This window comes from Rana temporaria, chromosome 6 (assembly GCF_905171775.1).
Source record: "Rana temporaria chromosome 6, aRanTem1.1, whole genome shotgun sequence".
NCBI classification, from domain to species: Eukaryota; Metazoa; Chordata; class Amphibia; order Anura; family Ranidae; genus Rana; species Rana temporaria.
This window is the reverse complement of record NC_053494.1, coordinates 31,389,827-31,409,826: the sequence shown is the minus strand read 5'-3', so window position 1 is coordinate 31,409,826 and position 20,000 is coordinate 31,389,827. Positions and strand designations below refer to the sequence as shown.

General features: G+C 44.7%; 1 protein-coding gene across 1 annotated transcript; it reads right to left on the bottom strand.

Moving 5' to 3' along the window:
* Positions 1–9,517: 9,517 nt before the first annotated feature.
* Positions 9,518–15,760, bottom strand: LOC120944387. The gene is made up of 3 exons (XM_040358444.1): positions 15,596–15,760; positions 10,166–10,688; positions 9,518–10,046 (listed from the first exon to the last, which is right to left on the bottom strand). The coding sequence occupies exons 1-3, from the start codon at positions 15,735–15,737 to the stop codon at positions 9,518–9,520; spliced, it is 1,194 nt and encodes a 397-aa protein (XP_040214378.1). The 5' UTR covers positions 15,738–15,760.
* Positions 15,761–20,000: the final 4,240 nt, after the last annotated feature.

The window sequence follows — 20,000 nt, the reverse complement described above, 5'->3', positions numbered from 1 at the left end:
GGAGCAAAACAAAAGTGTCCAGGGAGCAAAACAAAAGTGTCCCGGGAGCAAAACAAAATTGTCCAGGGAGCAAAACAAAATTGTCCAGGGAGCAAAACAAAAATGTCCAGGGAGCAAAACAAAAATGTCCAGGGAGCAAAACAAAAGTGTCCAGGGAGCAAAGAAAGGTGTCAAGGGAGCAAAACAAAAGTGTCCAGGGAGCAAAACAAAAGTGTCCAGGGAGCAAAACAAAAATGTCCAGGGAGCAAAACAAAAGTGTCAAGGGAGCAAAACAAAAGTGTCCAGGGAGCAAAACAAAAGTGTCCAGGGAGCAAAACAAAAATGTCCAGGGAGCAAAACAAAAATGTCCAGGGAGCAAAACAAAAGTGTCCCAGGAGCAAAACAAAAGTGTCATGGGAGCAAAACAAAAATGTCCAGGGAGAAAAACAAAAGTGTCAAGGGAGCAAAACAAACACTTTTGTTTTGCTCCCCGGAAACTTTTGTTTTGCTCCCTGGACATTTTTGTTTTGCTCCCTGGACATTTTTGTTTTGCTCCCTTTACACTTTTGTTTTGCTCCCTGGACAAAATTGGCGTCCTTTTTTCCCACAAATAGAGCTTTCTTTTGGTGGTATTTGATCACCTCTGCGGTTTTTATTTTTTTTGCGCTATAAACAAAAATAGAGCAACAATTTTGAAAAAAATTCAATATTTTAAACTTTTTGCTATAATAAATATCCCCAAATTTTTTTTTTCCCTCAGTTTAGGTCGATGCGTATTCTTCTACATATTTTGGTAAAAAAAAAAATCGCAATAAGCGTGTTTTGCGTTTACAAAATAAGGGATCGTTTTATTGCATTTTTAATAATAATTTTTTTTTTTTTACTACTAATGGCGGCGATCAATGATTTTTTCCATGACTGCGACATTATGGCGGACACATCGGACATTTTTGACACATTTTTGGGACCATTGTCATTTTCACAGCGAAAAGTGCTATACAAATTCACTGATTACTGTGAAAATTACACTGCCAGTAAAGGGGTTAACCAGGAAGGGGTGCTGTAGGGGTTAAGTGTGTACTAAGGGAGTGTTCTTACTGTGGGGGGGGCGTGACTGTGCGTGTGACGTCACTGATCGTCGCGCCAGGGAACAGACGATCAGTGACAGCCACACTAGGAAGAACAGGGAAGGTTTGTTTACACTTACCTCTCCCCGTTCTTCAGCTCTGTGACCCGATCGCGGGACAGTTGCGGCGATCGGGTCCACTGTTCCCTTGTGCCCAGCCGTGCCATTTTGTCGAAGTATATAGTTGTGCGGCGGTCCTTAAGTGGTTAAAGGGGTTATAAACCCTCGTGGGGTCATTTGAGGGGGTTTGTGCCATCTGGGCATTCCATGGCCTCCAAAACTGTGATAGGTAGTGAGGAGTGAAATCAAACATTTACACCCTTAGAAAGCCTGAAGGCGGTGCTTGGTTTTTGGGGTCCTGTACACAGCTAGGCTCCCAAAAAGTCTTGCACATGTGGTATCCACATACTCAGGAGAAGCAACAGAATGTATTCTGGGAGGTAATTTCACATATACCCATGGCATGTTTGAGCAATATATCATTTAGTGACAACTTTGTGCAAAAAAAAAAAAAAACTCCATAGGTAGTGAGGAAGTGAAATCACAATTTTACGCCCTTAGAAAGCCTGAAGGCGATGATTGGTTTTTGGGGTCCTGTACACAGCTAGGCTCCCAAAAAGTCTCAGATATGTGGTATCCCCGTACTCAGGAGAAGCAGCAGTATGAATTTTGGGGTGTAACTCCACATATGATTTTTTAAAAACGATGGTGTGTGGGCAACGTCGTTTTAATGATGAAGTTGTAAAAAACGTTGTTTTTTCTACATGCCGAAAAACATCATTTTTTTTCATGCTGAAAAATGATCGTGCGTACATAACACTTTTTGTTTACGTGAATTTTTTTTTATTTCTTTCTCTTTATAAGCTTATATACAATTTTTTTTTTTACAGTTATACAAGATTCATTACAGTATACATGTATTCCTTCTCCTTATGTATTGATACAGAACCTTGATTATTGTCTATTAGCTTCTTTGGGCCAGATTCTCAAAGGACTTACGACGTCGTAAGTCCGAAAGTGCGCCATCGTATCTATGCGACTGATTCATAGAATCAGTTACGCTTTAATTTGGCCAAGATACGAGCGGCGTAAGTCTCCTACACCGTCATATCTTGGGGTTCATATTTCCGCTGGCCGCTAGGGGCGCTTCCGTGTATTTCCGCGTTGAATATGCAAATGAGCTAGATACGCCGATTCACGAACGTACTTGCGCCCGGCGTATTAAAATACACTGTTTACGTAAGGCGTACGACTGGCGTAACTTTACCCCTCATAAAGCAGGGGTAAGTCATGTTAAGGTATGGACGTCAGAAACGTCGGAACAGTGTCGTATTTTACGTCGTTTGCGTAAGTCGTACGTGAATGGGGATGGGCGTAGGTTACGTTCGCGTTGACTAATCATTGAGCCGGCGTAATTTACGGAGAAAATTCGACGTGATACTGAGCATGCGCGCGCATGCGCCGTTCTTAAGGCGCATCATTTACGTGGGGTCACGATTCATTTCCATACAACACGCCCCCTACCAGCCTACTTTGAATTACGCGGGCTTACGCCGGCCCATTTACGCTACGCCGCCGTAACTTAGGGCGCAAGTTCTTTGTGAATACGGTACTCGCCTGTCTAAGTTACGGCAGCTTAGCGTATATGAGATGCGCTACGCCCGCCTAAACTTACGCCATTCTCTCGGAATCTGGCCCTTTGTTCCTATTTCTTATCTTTAAAAATATTCTACCGTCTCACTCACATACTTCTACTATCTTCCAAACCCATTCACTATGCCATAACACAACAAACATACAAAAAAAAGGTGGGGGGGGACATTTATCTCCCCTTTTTATATGTCCCTTTCCCGCCTTCTTTTCCTTAGTATATCACTGAGGCGGTTATTTATTACTTTCCATTTATAGATATTCTATCATATTTGTCGAGGACCAAATTTCTTCCCATTTTTGCCATATTCCTGGCATTTGATTCTTTATGTATCCTTCTTCTCTTATCTGTCTCTCCATATATTGTATGGTAATGACTCCCGGTCATGAAAGGATTAAATAAAAGATGAAGCAATTCGAATGTAAATATACCAATTTTTTTTGTGTGTTTATGAAAGTATAATTATGGACCTATACACATTTTTTCCTTTGCCAACTATATATAATCTGATTAAACCAAGAGTCCTTTGGTAAAATCAATTGACCAGAAGTAAAGATCTAGTGATCCTCTCGCCCATTCACTGACACACTTTTGACCAAGAGATTCCAAGCCTGCCCACCACGGCAAGGTAGACTCTTCTAGGGCAGGACCTACACTAAACTACACTAAGCTACCCTACTGGATGCTAGTCATCATTTTTCTAATGTTGGGTGTATGTTTGTAGTAGGCCTCATCCTATAATCTGTGTGTGCGATCTACTCTCTCCTAATTTGGTTGTCTGTCTGTGTGCATCTCACTAAAAAATGGACCAGTCAGTTTATGTTCATCTGGACGTCCTCTGTTAGTGTAGGTCAGTGCATGCCAGTCATTGTATGTTGACCAGTGTGTGTCAGTAAATAAATGTTAGTCCTGTTTTTAGCTGGGTACATAGCCGAACTCATCTGCAATTCGGAGTTCATCTTGCCTGGAACAATGGTACTAAGTCATGAAATGCTTGTAGCTTCCGGTTTCTTAGGCCATAGAGATGATTGGAGCCGTTCTGGTGTCTGATCAGCTCTATGGTCAGCTGGCAGAACCACTGGCTGCATTCTCAGGTTCCCTGTTGGGACAGGAGAGCCAGAGAAAACCATGGAAGATGGGCATACATTAATTGTAACCATTAATTCCCATGTTTGCAAGACAGGATGGAATACCGGCCCTTGAGAAGTAGGTCTGGACAAGTTGTAAGGGACCCTGGGTCCTCTACTACGACTCTTACAATCCCTGCACAGTAAGGTCGTTTGGGTCATGCCGAAGCTATTAGGCCAGCTTCCGTTCCCCTCTGATGTTGCATAGAAGCCGCGGTAGTCGCAGCACTGGGGGAAGAGAAAGCATAACCCAGTGACAACTGGTCCCACGGGGTCACTAACGCATCTGTCCCATATGCAAGTGGATCCTTTCTCCTTGACACAAAGCTGTCCAACTTCTTGTTGAACCTGGATGCCAATTTTATGTCCGGGGTACCCTTTTTCTGGCATCTGTTCAGAAAAAAGTCGGGGGTGTAGAGGCCATTCTCCCGGGAAGAATTGTTGACGGCTCCAGAGAACCGCCTGCCAATTCTCCATTTCATGCAACGAAGACTGTCGATAGGCAAGGCACCTCTATAGGCAAGGCACCTCTGCCCAAGCCAGGACATGGCTTACTTCCCTCTGGCTGCGTGATTTATAGTGCCTCCTTGAAAAACAAAGTAAACCACTGGTGTGGCATTGTCGGATTGTACTCTGACAGAACAATCCTGCAACCTAAACGCCCAGGCCATTAAACCAGACGTGCCATCCGAAGCTCTACAATGTTGACGGACAAGGCTCTCTTGGAGCTTGACCACTTCCCCTGGGCAGTGGTCTCTTCCAAGACTGGTCTTCGTAGCCACCACCTCCCAGGTAACCAGCATGAAGGATCTTCCTTTCTGCCAATCTTTTGGTTAAGGACCACAAACTGAGACTCCAGCGTATCCCTGAGACCAGACCCTTTGGATAATGCCAGGTTAGGATCTACTTGTTCCAGGCATAGGCAGACAGAATAATGTTTATAGCAGCCTTGAACGAAACTGAGCATAGGGAACCACCCTGAATGAAGCCACCATCTTCCCTAGCACCTTAAGCAAAAGGTGAATGTAAGGAACGATTCCTTGCCTTGACCACATAGACCAGCCCTCTTATAGCGCAAACTTTGTCTGAGGCAAAATAAAAATTGTGTTAAATTTTTTGGGCTGCGTCCCAAATGCTCCAAGCTTCTTATAAAACGTATAAATGTACCTTCAGGCCGCGTACACACGACCGGTTTTCTCGGCAGAATCCAGCAAGAAACTCGATGGGAGACGTATTCTGCCGAGAAAACCGGTCGTGTGTACACTTTTCGCCAGTTCTCTATTTCCTCGTTGGGAAATGGGAAAATTTGGCTCGACAAGTTATTTGACAGCCGAACAAGGAACTTGACGGGGAAAACGATGTGTTTCGCCCGTCGAGTTTCTCGGTCGTGTGTACGCGGCCTTAGACTGGGATCCTAACCCGGGAGTTCCAGATACTTGACCATGCTGGACACACTTAGGTCCAGCCATGCTACTGACTGATCTATCAGCAGCAGATTGCCTCGGTATGCCATCACTGCTATACCCTGGGCCTTTAGTCCTGCTAGAGGTGGGCCCCAGCACTTTGTAAACCCAGGCACAGTGGCTAACCCGAAGGGCAAGACCACCAACTGGAAGAGGTGCTGTTCCCCTGCGAAACGCAGACAGCCTCTGCAGTCCCATGTAAATAAACACATATGCTAATGGCTCCCCATCTGTGTATGTGGTAAGTGTTAAAGCCATATGCTTTATGGAAGTGTGCGTTCATGGAAGCCTGAATTGGCCGTGAAGCCAAAAGATGCCAGGGCCGGGTGCGCAGAGTGTCAATAGAGGCACCGGCGGAGAGGAGGGAGAGAAGCCCGACGCTTCGAGTAGCTCTAACGCTGGAACCGTGGAACAGGTAAGTGTCTGTTTATTAAAGGGGTTGTAAAGGTAAAACTTTTTTTCCCTAAATAGCTTCCTTTACCTTAGTGCAGTTCTCCTTCACTTACCTCATCCTTCCATTTTGCTTTCAAAATGTCCTTATTTCTTCTGAGAAATCCTCACTTCCTGTTCTTCTGTCTGTAACTCCACACCGTAATGCGAGGCTTTCTCCCTGGTGTGGAAAAAGCCTCTTGAGGGGGGCGAGCAGGAGTGTCAGGACGCCCACTAACACACAGCTCCTTTCTCTATCTGCAAAGTAGAGAGTGTGCTGACACTCCTGCTAGCCCCCTCCCCCCTCAAGAGGCTTTCTCCACACCAGGGAGAAAGCCTCGCATTATGGTGTCTAGTTACAGACAGAAGAACAGAAAGTGAGGATTTCTCAGAAGAAATAAGGACATTTAAAAGCAAAATGGAAAGATGAGGTAAGTCAAGGAGGACTGCACTACGGTAAAGGAAGCTATTTAGGGAAAAAATAATTACCTTTACAACCCCTTTAAAAGTCAGCAGCTACACTATTTGTAGTAATCATAAAAAGCCTGGAACTCTGCTTTAACAGTAAAACACAGTAAGAACTGAACATTAACACAATAAAACAACAAGCTTTTTTTTTATATATATACTGAAATCTCTTCCAGAAAAGGTGTGTGGTATGCCCACCATTAAAATAAACCACCCTGCATCCACCCACTTCTAATGATGGGCATACATGCGATGAAAAAGATTCCTCCATTCACATCGATCATAATAGAGATCGAGTATAAACAGATCAGTGCTGCAGTTGAATGGCGTTCCTACAGTGGAGTACTAAGGTGGGTTTCACGGGTTGCACAGGGTACCTGCACTCTGGGGGTGCCAGCCAGTGCCATTAGGGCTAGTTCCCCCCTAGGACGCGGTACAAGATACCCGCATTTCATGCGTGTTTCCCTCACCATGGTCAAAACCCACTGCACTTTCAATCAGCAGTGGGTGTCGGCGCAATGCTAACAACACCCCAAACGCAAGTCGCACACGCAGTGTGTTTGCCTGCACCGGATGGCATGGTACAGAAATACCATGCGATTCAGTTGCTCTGTGTTTTGTAAAGTAGAGCATGCACTACTTATGCTGCAGTCCGGCGCGATTTTAGCATTTTCATTGCAACATTTTTACTAGGTAGGATAGCAGGTCTATCCTCAACCCTCCCCAGTTGCTGTGTTTTGGGAGTGGCATACAGAAGAGAATTAACCTACCAACATGTCTTAGGAGCAGGGCCGCCATCAGGGGGGTACAGGCAGTACACCTGTAAGGGGCCCGAATGGCAACCCCCTTTTAAAAAACAAAAACATTTTTTTTTTTTTTTTAGGGGTCCAGAGGTCCCCAGGGGCCCGGAGATCCCCAGGGCCCTGGATGACAACCCCCCCTTTTTTTTATTAAAAAAATAACTTTTTTTTTATATATATTTTTTTTTTTTATAAATATATATATATTTATTATTATTATTAAAGGCCCCCGGATGGCAACCCCCCTTTTTTTATACAATTTTTTTTTATTTTTTTTATATTATTTTTTATTTTTATACTCCCCTTTTTTTTAATTAAAAAAATAACTTTTTTTTATATATATTTATTTCTTTTATTTTTATAAATATATATTTATTATTATTATTATTATTATTATTATTAAAGGCCCCCCTTTTTTTATACAATTTTTTTTCATATTATTTTTTTTATTTTTTTTTATTTATTTTTATATATATATATATATATATATATATATATATATATATATATATATATATATATATATATATATAATTAAAGGGCTCAGAGGTCCCCAGGGCCCAATGTGGCAAACCCCATTTTTTTATTTTTTTATAAATGTTTATTTTTTTTATTGTTGTATATATATATTTTTTTTTTTTTATTAAAGGGCCCAGAGGTCCCCAGGGCACTGGATGGCAACCCCCCCCCCCCCTTTTCTTTTTTTTATAAATGTTTATTTTATTTATATGTTTTTTTTATTTATTTTTTATTAAAGGGCCCCGAGGTTTTTTTTTTTTTATTAAAGGGCCCAGAGGATGGCAACCCCCCTTTTTTGTAATTTCTTTTTATAAAAAAAAAAAAATTGTATATATATATATATATATATATATATATATATATATATATATATTATTAAAGGGCCCCAGATGGCAACCCCCCTTTTAAAAAAAAAAAATTATATATATTTTTTATTTCTTTTTATTAAAGGGCCCCCCCGCTTCTCAATTTTCTCAATTCGCGGCAGCCCCCCCGCTTCTCAATTTCAGGCAGCAGCAACCCCCCCTGCTACTCTGCTCCAGGGGGCCCATGCCTGAAGCTGTGTAAGGGGCCCCATAATTCCTGATGGCGGCCCTGCTTAGGAGTGTGGGAGGAAACCAGAGAACCCACGCAAGCACCTGGAGAACAAGAAAACTACATGCCGATAGTGTCCTGGCTGATATTTAAATCAAGGACACCATTGATGCAAGACATGAGTGTTAACCACTAAATGGCTGTGCTGCCCTCTGGAACCTTTAAGCTATAGCAAAGTCAGAATAAAAAAATCAGCTGGCCCCCTCCGCTGCAAGTTAATACCATAATGTGCTAGTATGCACCGCATCAGGGCAGGAAAAAGGGAGGGGCTGAGCAGGCACTTGCCCCAGGCACCATGCAGAGGGGAGGCGCAGCTTCCAGGGGGGGGATAGAGAGCCAATGCTGACACAGAGCACATCTCCGTTTCAGCACGTCGCTGTTGAGGGGTGAGGGCACACTCCCCCTCTTCCTCTGTCCCCTTGTCATGTGACAAATGACCGGCCGAGATTCCTGGCCAAAAGCTCTCCCTGGAGTTTTCCAGACGGGAAACCCGGCCGTGTGTACGGGGCGGCTTTAAACAGTTCACATGGCTAAAGTACGACTAAAATGAAAACAATTCACATGACTAAAAAACAACTAAAATATTTCACATTCACATCAGTGTCCCCTCTTACAATAGTGCCTTCCTTGCATCAGAGTCCCCCTTTATATTAGTGTCCCCCCTTAATTCAGAGTCCCCTCTTACATCAATTTCCTCCTTTACATCAGTGTCCCCCCTTACAATAGTGCCTTCCTTGCATAAGAGTCCCCCCTTTATATTAGTGTCCCCCCTTAATTCAGAGTCCCCTCTTACATCAATTTCCTCCATTACATCAGTGTCCCCCCTTACAATAGTGCTTTCCTTGCATCAGAGTCCCCCTTTATATTAGTGTCCCCCCTAATTCAGAGTCCCCTCTTAACATCAATTTCCTCCATTACATCAGTGTCCCCTCTTACAATAGTGCCTTCCTTGCATCAGAGTTCCCCTTTATATTAGTGTCCCCCCTAATTCAGAGTCCCCTCTTAACATCAATTTCCTCCATTACATCAGTGTCCCCTCTTACAATAGTGCCTTCCTTGCATCAGAGTCCCCCTTTATATTAGTGTCCCCTCTTACATCAATTTCCTCTATTACATCAGTGTCCCCCCTTACAATAGTGCCTTCCTTGCATCAGAGTCCCCCTTTATATTAGTGTCACCTCTTACATCAGAGTCCCCCTTAAATCACTTCCCCCTTTATATCAATGTCCCCTTACATTAGTGTCCCCCCTTACAATAGTGTCTTCCTTGCATCAAAGCCCCCCTTACATCTGTGTCTTCTATTACTTCAGAGTAATTTCTTACACCAGTGTGCCCCCTATATCATTGTCCCCCCCCCTATATCATTGTCCCCCCACAGGGTGTATAAGTAGGTACGTTCTTGTGAATGACACCTTGTCAATTTTCGAAATAAACTGAAAAGTGATAGATGAGGCTGCACTTGACTGCCCATAGTAAATGGTAGTTGAAGTCACAGCATTGGATGGATCGATGGGAAATTCCACCAATGGGACTTTAGCAGCAGACTGTGATGTGTTCCCAGACTCAACTGATGGCACTATAGATAATCCTGTTAACGAAGAGGGTGGACTTGGACTTCTTTGCAATGGAAGGTCGAAGGTGACCTCTTTTCTCGTAGAAGTAGTTGGTGGAGACTCAACTGGTACCTCTGGTACCTTCTGTTTGCCTCTCTTTTGTTTATCGTTTCTTCTTTCAGAAGTAGTTGGCAGAGACTCCTGAGGTGTGTTCTGCGGAGGGGTGGCATCAGTATCATTTGGGAGGCCTTCCTCAACTGTTACCTCTGGTACCCTCCGTTTGCCTTTCTTTCGTTTGGCTTCCTTCCATTTGGATTTCAACCGTCTCTTCTTAAGTCTGTAGAGATAAAAGACAATTAAGATTAATGAGTTCATAAGTTTCTCTTTTCATTAAGCTGAATGACAGAATATTGTAATAAGATCCAGAAAGGATGATAAAGTATAAAATGAACTTACTTTAAGTATATTTGTCGGCCACCCAAACCCAAAAGAATAAGCAGCATTAAGACAGCTGCTCCAACGCCTATAATAATGTCTATTATTTTGTTCTCTTTCACGTTAAAGAGATTTTGGACTTCAAGCTCTCGCAGTTCCTCATCAGTCAGTTCTTCCTGCTGCTTTGTGGCTGCGGCGACTTGGAATGGTCCCTTGATCAGGTATTCCTGGTGCTCTGTGGCTGCAAAGACCTGGTCTTCATCATTGGTCAGGTCTTTATCCGGCTCTGTGGCTGCAAAGACCTGGTCTTCATCATTGGTCAGGTCTTCCTGGTGCTCTGTGGCTGCAAAGACCTGGTCTTCCTCATTGGTCAGGTCTTCCTGCGGCTCTGTGGCTGCAAAGACCTGGTCTTCATCATTGGTCGGTTCTTCTTGCGGCTCTGTGGCTGCAGTGACCTGGTCTTCCTCATTGGTCGGTTCGTCTTGCGGCTCTATGGCCGCAGAAACTTGGTCTTCCGTTTGGTCATAACTTCTAGTATTGACACCTGCAAAAAAGCACAAGACATTGATAAAGATATCTGGTTATGTTATACATTTTTAAACTGATGTTTTATACATTTTCATTTAGGTAATCATTTACATTAACCACTTCATTACTGGGCACTTAAACCCCCTTCGTGCCCAGACCAATTTTCAGCTTTTAGCGCTGACGCATTTTGAATGACAATTGCGCGGTCATACAACACTGTACCCAAATTATATTTTTATCATTTTTTTCCCACAAATAGAGCTTTCTTTTGGTGGTATTTGATCACCTCTGCAATTTTTATTTGTTGCGCTATAAACATAAAAAAACAGAACATTTTGAAAAAAAAACACAATATTTTTTACTTTTTGTTATAATAATATCCCAATTTTTTTTTTTTTTTAAATAAAAATTTCCCTCGGTTTAGGCCGATACGTATTCTTCTACATATTTTTGTTTAAAAAATCGCAATAAGCGTATATTGATTGGTTTGCGCAAAAGTTATAGCGTCTACAAAATAGGGGATAGATTTATGATTTTTTTTTTTTTTACTAGTAATGGCTGCGATTTGCGATTTTTTTGTCAGACCTGCGATATTGCGGCGGACGTGTCGGACACTTTTGACACAATTTTGGGACCATTCACATTTATACAGCGATCAGTGCTATAAAAATGCACTAATTACTAGGGTTGTCCCGATACCACTTTTTTAGGACTGAGTACAAGTACCGATACTTTTTTTCAAGTAGTCGCCGATACAGAATACCGATACTTTTTTTAAATGTGTCCCCAAATGCAGCCATGTCCCCCACATATGCAGCCATGTCCCCCCCAGCCATGTCCCTCACATATGCAGCCATGTCCCTCACATATGCAGCCATGTCCCTCACATATGCAGCCATGTCCCTCTAGCCATGTCCCTCACATATGCAGCCATGTCCCTCTAGCCATGTCCCTCACATATGCAGCCATGTCCCTCTAGCCATGTCCCTCACATATGCAGCCATGTCCCGAGTCCAGCCATGTCCCGAGTCCAGCCATGTCCCGAGTCCAGCCATGTCCCGAGTCCAGCCATGTCCCCCATACCTTTGCCGCCGCATGGAGAAGATCACAGCATTCATTTGAATAGCTGTGATGTTCCCGCACGGCGTTTAACCCATGCAGCGGTGCGGTGCGATGCGGCGGCTTTCGATGCGGCGGCGGCAGCGGCGGGGGGGAAGTATTCTATTTAGGTATCGGGGGTATTTGCACGAGTACGAGTACTCCCGCAAATACTCGGTATCGGTCCCGATACCGATATCGGTATCTGGACAACCCTACTAATTACTGTATAAATGTGACTGGCAGTGAAGGGGTTAACACTAGGGGGTGAGGAAGGGGTTAAATGTATTCCCTCATTGTGTTCTTACTGTGTGGGGGGAGGGGACTGACCGGGGGAGGTGACCGATGCTGTGTCCCTATGTAAAGGGACACAGATCGGTCTCTTCTCTCCCTGACAGCACGTGGAGCTCTGTGTTTACACACAGAGCTCCACGTCCTGCTGTGTCACCGACGATCGCGGGTGTCTGGCGGACATCGCGGCCGCCAGGCACTCGCACCGGCTCCCGAGCGATGCGCCGGGCACGTTGTTTCCCCGCTGCGCGCCCCCAGCGGCGCGCACGGGGAATCACAACAACAGGACGTCTTTTGTCTATAGCGCGACCCTCTAGTGGTTAAACCTTTTTTTAATAACACCGGATTAAAGGGGTTGTAAAGGTACAATTTTTTTCCCTAAATAGCTTCCTTTACCTTAGTGCAGTCCTCCTTCACTTACCTCATCCTTCCATTTTGCTTTTAAATGTCCTTATTTCTTCTGAGAAATCCTCACTTCCTGTTCTTCTGTCTGTAACTACACACAGTAATGCGAGGCTTTCTCCCTGGTGTGGAGTGTCGTGCTCGCCCCCTCCCTTGGACTACAGGAGAGTCAGGACGCTCACTAACACACAGCTCCTTTCTCTATCTGCAACGTATAGAGCGTCCTGACTCTCCTATAGTCCAAGGAAGGGTGCAGGAGCACGACACTCCACACCAGGGAGAAAGCCTTGCATTACTGTGTGGAGTTACAGACAGAAGAACAGGAAGTGAGGATTTCTCAGAAGAAATAAGGACATTTAAAAGCAAAATGGAAGGATGAGGAAAGTGAAGGAGTACTGTACTAAATAAAAGGAAGCTATTTAGGGAAAAAAAATTGTACCTTTACAACCCCTTTAATAAAACATTATAGGTTTTCTAAAGAGAAGGTGTGTCATAAGATGTTTGCCTTCGGACTCTCTTTCACTGAAACTCCCTATAGCCCCCCATCTGAACAGAGCAGGCAGGGAGGGAATAGCAGGGGGGACAAGTCATTCCTTTGATTCATTTGGTGTGTAAAATCAGCTTAAAGTTTTTTGCCTGGGCAAAATAAATATACATATTATGTTATGTAAAGTACAGACAAATACTTATTGATGCTCCTAACCTCCTATTGTGAGCTGACAACACTGCTACCAAAATCCCACGCGCTATTTTTAACCCTGCCCGAGTGCTTCTCAACTGCACTACAAAACACCTCCTTCTATGTTATGGAGAAGAGGAAGTGGGGTGTTGTTTTGCAGTCCAGCAGGGGGGAACCACCAACACTGCCCAATATATCAGTGCAATAGCAGTGGGGTTATGTGCTCAAACAGGAAGTTAGGAGCACACTAGATTTCTTGCAGGATCAACAGGTATTTTTCTGTACATTCACTTTTAAAAAGACAAAACATGTGCTGCATATGAGTTTTAAACGTTATTCCCAGATATAGATACCGTGTTTCCCCGAAAATAAGACCTACCCCGAAAATAAGACCCAGCGTTATTTTCCAGGAGGGCTGCAATATAAGCCCTACACCGAAAATAAGCCCTAGTTTAAAATGCTTATAAAATCCTATAATCCACTTTGTTACAGTAGTGTATAATGTACAATGTGTGTGTTTCTGTAATATAAATGTGGGGAAGAGAGCTCTGACGGGTCGCAGAAGCACAGAGCGGCGCTATAACAAAGGTATTTGGGACAATTATATTACAAAAACATTGTACATTATATACTACTGTAATAGAGTGGATTATATGATTTTACAAGCATTTTAACTCAGTTCACACTGGGGATTCCTGTCAGGCAGGGAGAGAAGATCACACATTACATGGTAAGACCTACCCCGAAAATAAGCCCTACTGTGTCTTTTGTTGCCAAAATTAATATAAGACCCGGGCTTATTTTCGGGGAAACACGGTAGCAGTAGTCAGAGCCATGAATAGCTGGGCAGAGACAGGCCCTGGATGGGGGGACAAAATGTGCCTAATTATATTAAACACTCCAATATACAGGGTGGGCCATTTATATGGATCCACCTGGGTGGGCCATTTATATGGATACACCTTAATAAAATGGGAATGGTTGGTGATATTAACTTCCTGTTTGTGGCACATTAGTATATGTAAGGGGGGGAACTTTTCAAGATGGGTGGGGACCATGGCGGCCATTTTGAAGTCGGCCATTTTGAATCCAACTTTTGTTTCTGTTTTACATATAAATGGCCCACCCTGTAGATTCTTTTGCTCTAGCGAACGAACTACAGCAGGTTCGGTCACCCCATGACAGGTGTTCCAGGACTTGTAGGCTGTAAGGTCAGCCTTCATGATAAGGTTGCACAGGAAAAAGCTGATATTTTTATTTAGGACACGGCTTAAAAACGTATTACATTCCTTACAACCCTATAAAAACTGTTCCTGCCCATAGATGGGGTTTATGTAGATATGCTGCAGGGCTCCATATTACGGAACCACATTTTATGACTAGGCCATCGGTGGCCCCATGTAATAAATGAGCCCCTAAGCGCTGTGCGCAAAAGACTTTGGTCAACAGAGCAGCTAAGAATAAACAGGTTACAAATAAGCACAGAGCACCTCCTGCTGGCTGGACATGGCATTTATTTTATTTTTATTTTTTTGTAGCTGTACACATAATAAAGAATACATAAATAACACACTGAGGCCCGGATTCACGTACGAGTTACGCTGGCGTATCTCCAGATACGCCGTCGTAACTCTGAGTCCGAGCCATCGTATCTATGCGCCTGATTCTTAGAATCAGTTACGCATAGATTTGTATTAGATCCGACCGCGTAAGTCTTTTACGCCATCGTATCTTAACTGCATATTTACGCTGGCCGCTAGAGGCGTGTACGCTGATTTTCGCCTAGAAATATGTAAATCAGCTAAATACGCCAATTCACGAACGTACGCCCGGCCGACGCAGTACGGAAACGCCGTTTGCGTTAGGCTTTTCCCGGCGTAAAGTTACCCCTGCTATATGAGGCGTAGATGAGGCGTACCAATGGATGGATTTGAAAATTTTACGTCCTCTGCGTAAGTCGTTTGCGAATAGGGCTGGGCGTCATTTACGTTCACGTCGAAAGCATTGGCTTCTTGCGGGTTAATTTGGAGCATGCGCACTGGGTTACTTTCACGGACGGCGCATGCGCCGTTCGTAAAAAGCGTCATTTACGTGGGGTCACATAAAATGAACATAACACACGCCCAGATCTACCACATTTGAATTAGGCGGGCTTACGCCAGCCTATTTACACTACGCCGCCGCAACTTTGGTTTGAGAATACGGCACTTGCCTGTCAAAGTTGCGGAGGCGTAACATAAATAGGATACGTTACGCCCGAACAAAGATACGCGATTCTACGTGAATCCGGGCCTGAATGCACATTGCCTTTTTAAGGGTTTTCCCCTTTCGGGGAAAAAATGTAAAAAAATATGTAAGAGGGCAAGATTATCCAAAAGGATATTCCTGGCCCATTCTCCTCTGATTCAATACATGATAGAAAAAAACGTCTGTAAATATAAATTTAAACTTACCTATCCCATCTGCATCATAAGTTGGGTTACCTTGCATGCTTTGGGGGTTGCCAAAATCATCCGGTCTGTAGTACTGGAAATAGTCCTTTGCATCATTGCTATGGTCCGGGTTGTTTTGGAAATTATCATAGTACACAGGCATAGCTGGAAAGACAAAAAGAAAAGAGCATGAGATTGCGACTTTATACATCATGTGAAGTTTAAAATAAAATACTGAAATAAGTACATTTTCAAATTGGAAGTGTAGCAAGTAGGGTTGTCCCGATACCACTTTTTTGAGACCGAGTACAAGTACCGATACTTTTTTTTCAAGTACTCGCCGATACCGAATACCGATACTTTTTTTTAATGTCATGTGACAGTATTTTTTATTTTTTTTTACATTTTTGTATTTTTTTTTACAGTGATTTTTTTTTTGGGGGGGGGGGTGGATTGTCAGTGTGTTTTTTTATTTACATTTTTTTATTTTTTTACATTTTATTTTTATTTTATTTTTTTAAAAAATATTTATTGCAATTTTTTTTTTTTAATCAGCCCTGTTGGGGGTCTTTGGTGAGATATCAGGGGTCTTAACAGACCTCTGACATCCCCCCTTTAAGACAGAGAATGGGACTAAGAACACAGATTCCCCAGTCCCTTTCTCTGCAGCTTCAGCTGAAATGAATGGAGGGAAGCTTCTCTCCATTCATAAACTGAAGCACCGTAAACACAGGTTACGATCAGGGGTCAAGTCCTGGGGAAAAAAGTATGGGAACTCCCACCCAAGATCCACTCCCCCACCAAAAAAAAATGATACGCTCATATGCATAATTACTAAACCGCAGGGTTTTTTTTCTTTCGATCCACTGTACCTCAGTTAGCAAGTTCTTTCTAAATCATGCGATAATTCGCGGGAGACCTGGGAACAATGACAAAAGCTCCCAGGAGACATTGCGGCATAGAAGAAGTGACGGAATACCCGCACACTACCCGATGAATCCATATACAGGAAGCGGCCAGTAACATAAAGGGTTACTAAGGTTCGCCTGCCCCTGACAGTGACTCGAGCTGGGAATCGGCGCTTAGTGAAAGATTGGCTCGGCTGCTCTAGTCCTGCAACGAGAACTGCATTCCTGATGTGAAAAAAGTGCAGGAACTCCGTTCCCATGCGTTCCCGCAGGACTTGAGCCCTGGTTACGATGCTCAGTTATATGATTGGACAGAGTCAGTGATCACTGACTCTGTTCATTCTGAAAAGGTAGGAGCCGGGTTTAGCAGCTCCTACCTCCGCTCTCCATCCTGACAAATTGAGGGGGGAGAGAGGACAGCACGGAACACAGGGGAAAGAGAGGACAGCACGGAACACAGGGGAAAGAGAGGACAGCACGGAACACAGAGGAAAGAGAGCACAACACGGAACACAGGGGAAAGAGAGGACAGCACGGAACACAGGGGAAAGAGAGCACAGCACGGAACACAGGGGAAAGAGAGCACAGCACGGAACACAGGGGAAAGAGAGCACAGCACGGAACACAGGGGAAAGAGAGCACAGCACGGAACACAGGGGAAAGAGAGCACAGCACGGAACACAGGGGAAAGAGAGCACAGCACGGAACACAGGGGAAAGAGAGCACAGCACGGAACACAGGGGAAAGAGAGCACAGCACGGAACACAGGGGAAAGAGAGCACAGCACGGAACACAGGGGAAAGAGAGGACAGCACGGAACACAGGGGAAAGAGAGGACAGCACGGAACACAGGGGAAAGAGAGGACAGCACGGAACACGGGGGAAAGAGAGGACAGCACGGAACACAGGGGAAAGAGAGCACAGCACAGAACAACGGGGGGGGGGGAGAGGACAGCACGGGACACGGGGGAAAGAGAGGACAGCACGGAACACAGGGGAAAGAGAGCACAGCACAGAACACGGGGGGGGGGGGACAGCACGGGACACAGGGGAAAGAGAGCACAGCACAGAACACGGGGGGGGGGGAGAGGACAGCACGGGACACAGGGGAAAGAGAGCACAGCACAGAACACGGGGGGGGGGGGGAGAGGACAGCACGGAACACAGGGGAAAGAGAGCACAGCACGGAACACAGGGGAAAGAGAGCACAGCACGGAACACGGGGGAAAGAGAGCACAGCGCGGAAAACGGGGGGGGGGGGGGGAGGACAGCACGGAACACGGGGGAAAGACAGCACAGCACGGGGGAAAGACAGCACGGAGCAAGGGGGAAAGACAGCACGGGGGGAGAACACTTGTGTGACGGTATTGGTATGATATCCCCGTCAAACAGTCCCTTCTTCCCATAACAGAACATCACAGAATCATCCACACATGAGCCAAGGCTGAATGCTGGAACCAGACACTTTAATGGCAGCTTGCTGCTGGTATATATACAGTTTTCAAGCTAAATCCTCAATCAAGGAACAATGAAATCTCCACCCCCTTCTCACACACAGTGGGGGCTCTGATACAGATTATAGGCAGACACTTCGGAATCGACCCTGAAAACACATTTTCTTTAGATAATGACATCAGTGAAGGTAATTTTACTAGTTGTACAGAATACATTATCTAGACAGCTTGGCCCCGCATATAGAAGGGATAATTACCACAATGAAGCAATCAGAATAATTAACATGAGCCACTTATCTAATCACAGTAAACAGTAAACACAGGGCTCCTTCACACACACAATTACCCTTTGAAATAGGACTGGCTGAGGAAGGGTCATTAACATTTCAAAAGCCTGTTAGCAGAGGGGTGAGTCACACCTGAAATCACCTGTTACACTTAACACACACACACACACTACTACTTAGCAGGGAGAATTTAAACTGAAGCATCCTTCACAACTTGCAACTCCCATGCCTGCCCAGGTATCGGCTGAGGCATCAGAGCATTTCGCCCGAGTACAAGTACTCAGGGAAATGCTTGGTATCGGTACCGATACCGATACTAGTATCGGTATCGGGACATCCCTAGTAGCAAACATTGTCACTTTTAATCCCTGGTTCACATTAATGCGATTTGACATGTCAAATACGCATGCCAAATCGGCAACAATTGCTGGCAATGGCAGCGTCCAAATCGGTGCGATACTGGATCTGCGGCGCCGCACCGAATCCCAAAAATTGATTCTGTACTACTTTTGGTGATTTGGGGGTGCGATTTCCATTGATATCTGTGCAGAAACCCACATAGATATCTCTGAAATCGCCCCTGAAGTCGGGACTGACATGCGGGAATTAAATCTTTCATTCCCGCGGTCAGTGTGAACCTGGGCCGAAGCATTTTAATAAACAGAACCAGATTGTGTCCAAATTGAAATGATCAGGTGATGCTTTAGGTAAAGAGAAACTTCCCCCTCACCAATGACTTCACCCCTCACTTCTACATTACAAAATCAGACAGTTACATTTCTTTTCATTCTTAAAATTTAAAAACGACCCGGCCCCGCACTTCCCCACATTAGAGCCCGTTCACACTAGAATGCAATGTTCCATGAAGGTTTCCCGCACCGCTTTAAAAACGCACTACCTTTGTGATCTGCAGTGGGTGTCAATGCAAAAGATAACGACACCCCAAATGCAGATCGCAAACACAGTCAGGGAGATTCACATACATCGGCGCATATTTATGCCGCCGTAGCGTATCTTTTTTACGCTACGCCGACGCATCGCAGAGAGGCAAGCACTGGATTCACAAAGCCAGTGCTGCCAAATCTGCGCTGGGTCTCTAAGGCCCCGTACACACGACCGGATCTGTCCGCTGATATTTGTCCGACGGACAGTTTCAGCGGACAGATCCGGTCGTGTGTACAGCCGACCGGACCGGATTCCCGGCCGAGCGGACTTTTTCCAGTGGACCAACATTTCTTAGCATGCTAAGAAATCTGTCCGCTGGAAACCTGTCCGTCGGACGTGTTCGGTCGTCTGTAAAGACTCACCGGACACGTCCGATCGGCCGCCATCCCTCGCATGCGTCACACTGATTCGACACGTCCCCGCGTATTGTTTACGCGCAGATTTCTGTCTGATGGTGTGTACAACCATCAGACAGAAATCTCCGGGCGGACATGTCCGCTGAAAACGGTCCGGCGGACCGTTTTCAGCGGACTGTCTGTCCGTGTGTACGGGGCCTAAGTCGTCGTAAGTGGAAGTGGGCGTGAGCCATGCTAATGAGGCGTGACCCCATGCAAATGATGGGCCGAGCACCAGATAGATACGAATAACGAACGGCGCATGCACCATCTCGTGAATGCATCCCAGTGCGCATGCTCAGAATCACGTCGGAACGAATGCCTAAGATACGACGGATCACTGCCTACGGCGTGAACGTAACCTACGCCCAGCCATATTCATGTACAACGTAAACTACGTAAAATACGACGGCTTATGTTTCCTGGTCCATACCTTT

What these genes read in the sequence shown, in the direction of transcription:
- LOC120944387 (XM_040358444.1), bottom strand. Translation starts at nt 15,737, where the DNA reads ATGCCTGTGTACTATGATAATTTCCAAAACAACCCGGACCATAGCAAT. An exon ending in TTATGATGCAGATGGGATAG is followed by an intron (nt 10,689 to 15,595) that starts GTAAGTTTAAAT and finishes GCTTTTTTGCAG; the next exon opens with GTGTCAATACTAGAAGTTAT. An exon ending in GGCCGACAAATATACTTAAA is followed by an intron (nt 10,047 to 10,165) that starts GTAAGTTCATTT and finishes TTATCTCTACAG; the next exon opens with ACTTAAGAAGAGACGGTTGA.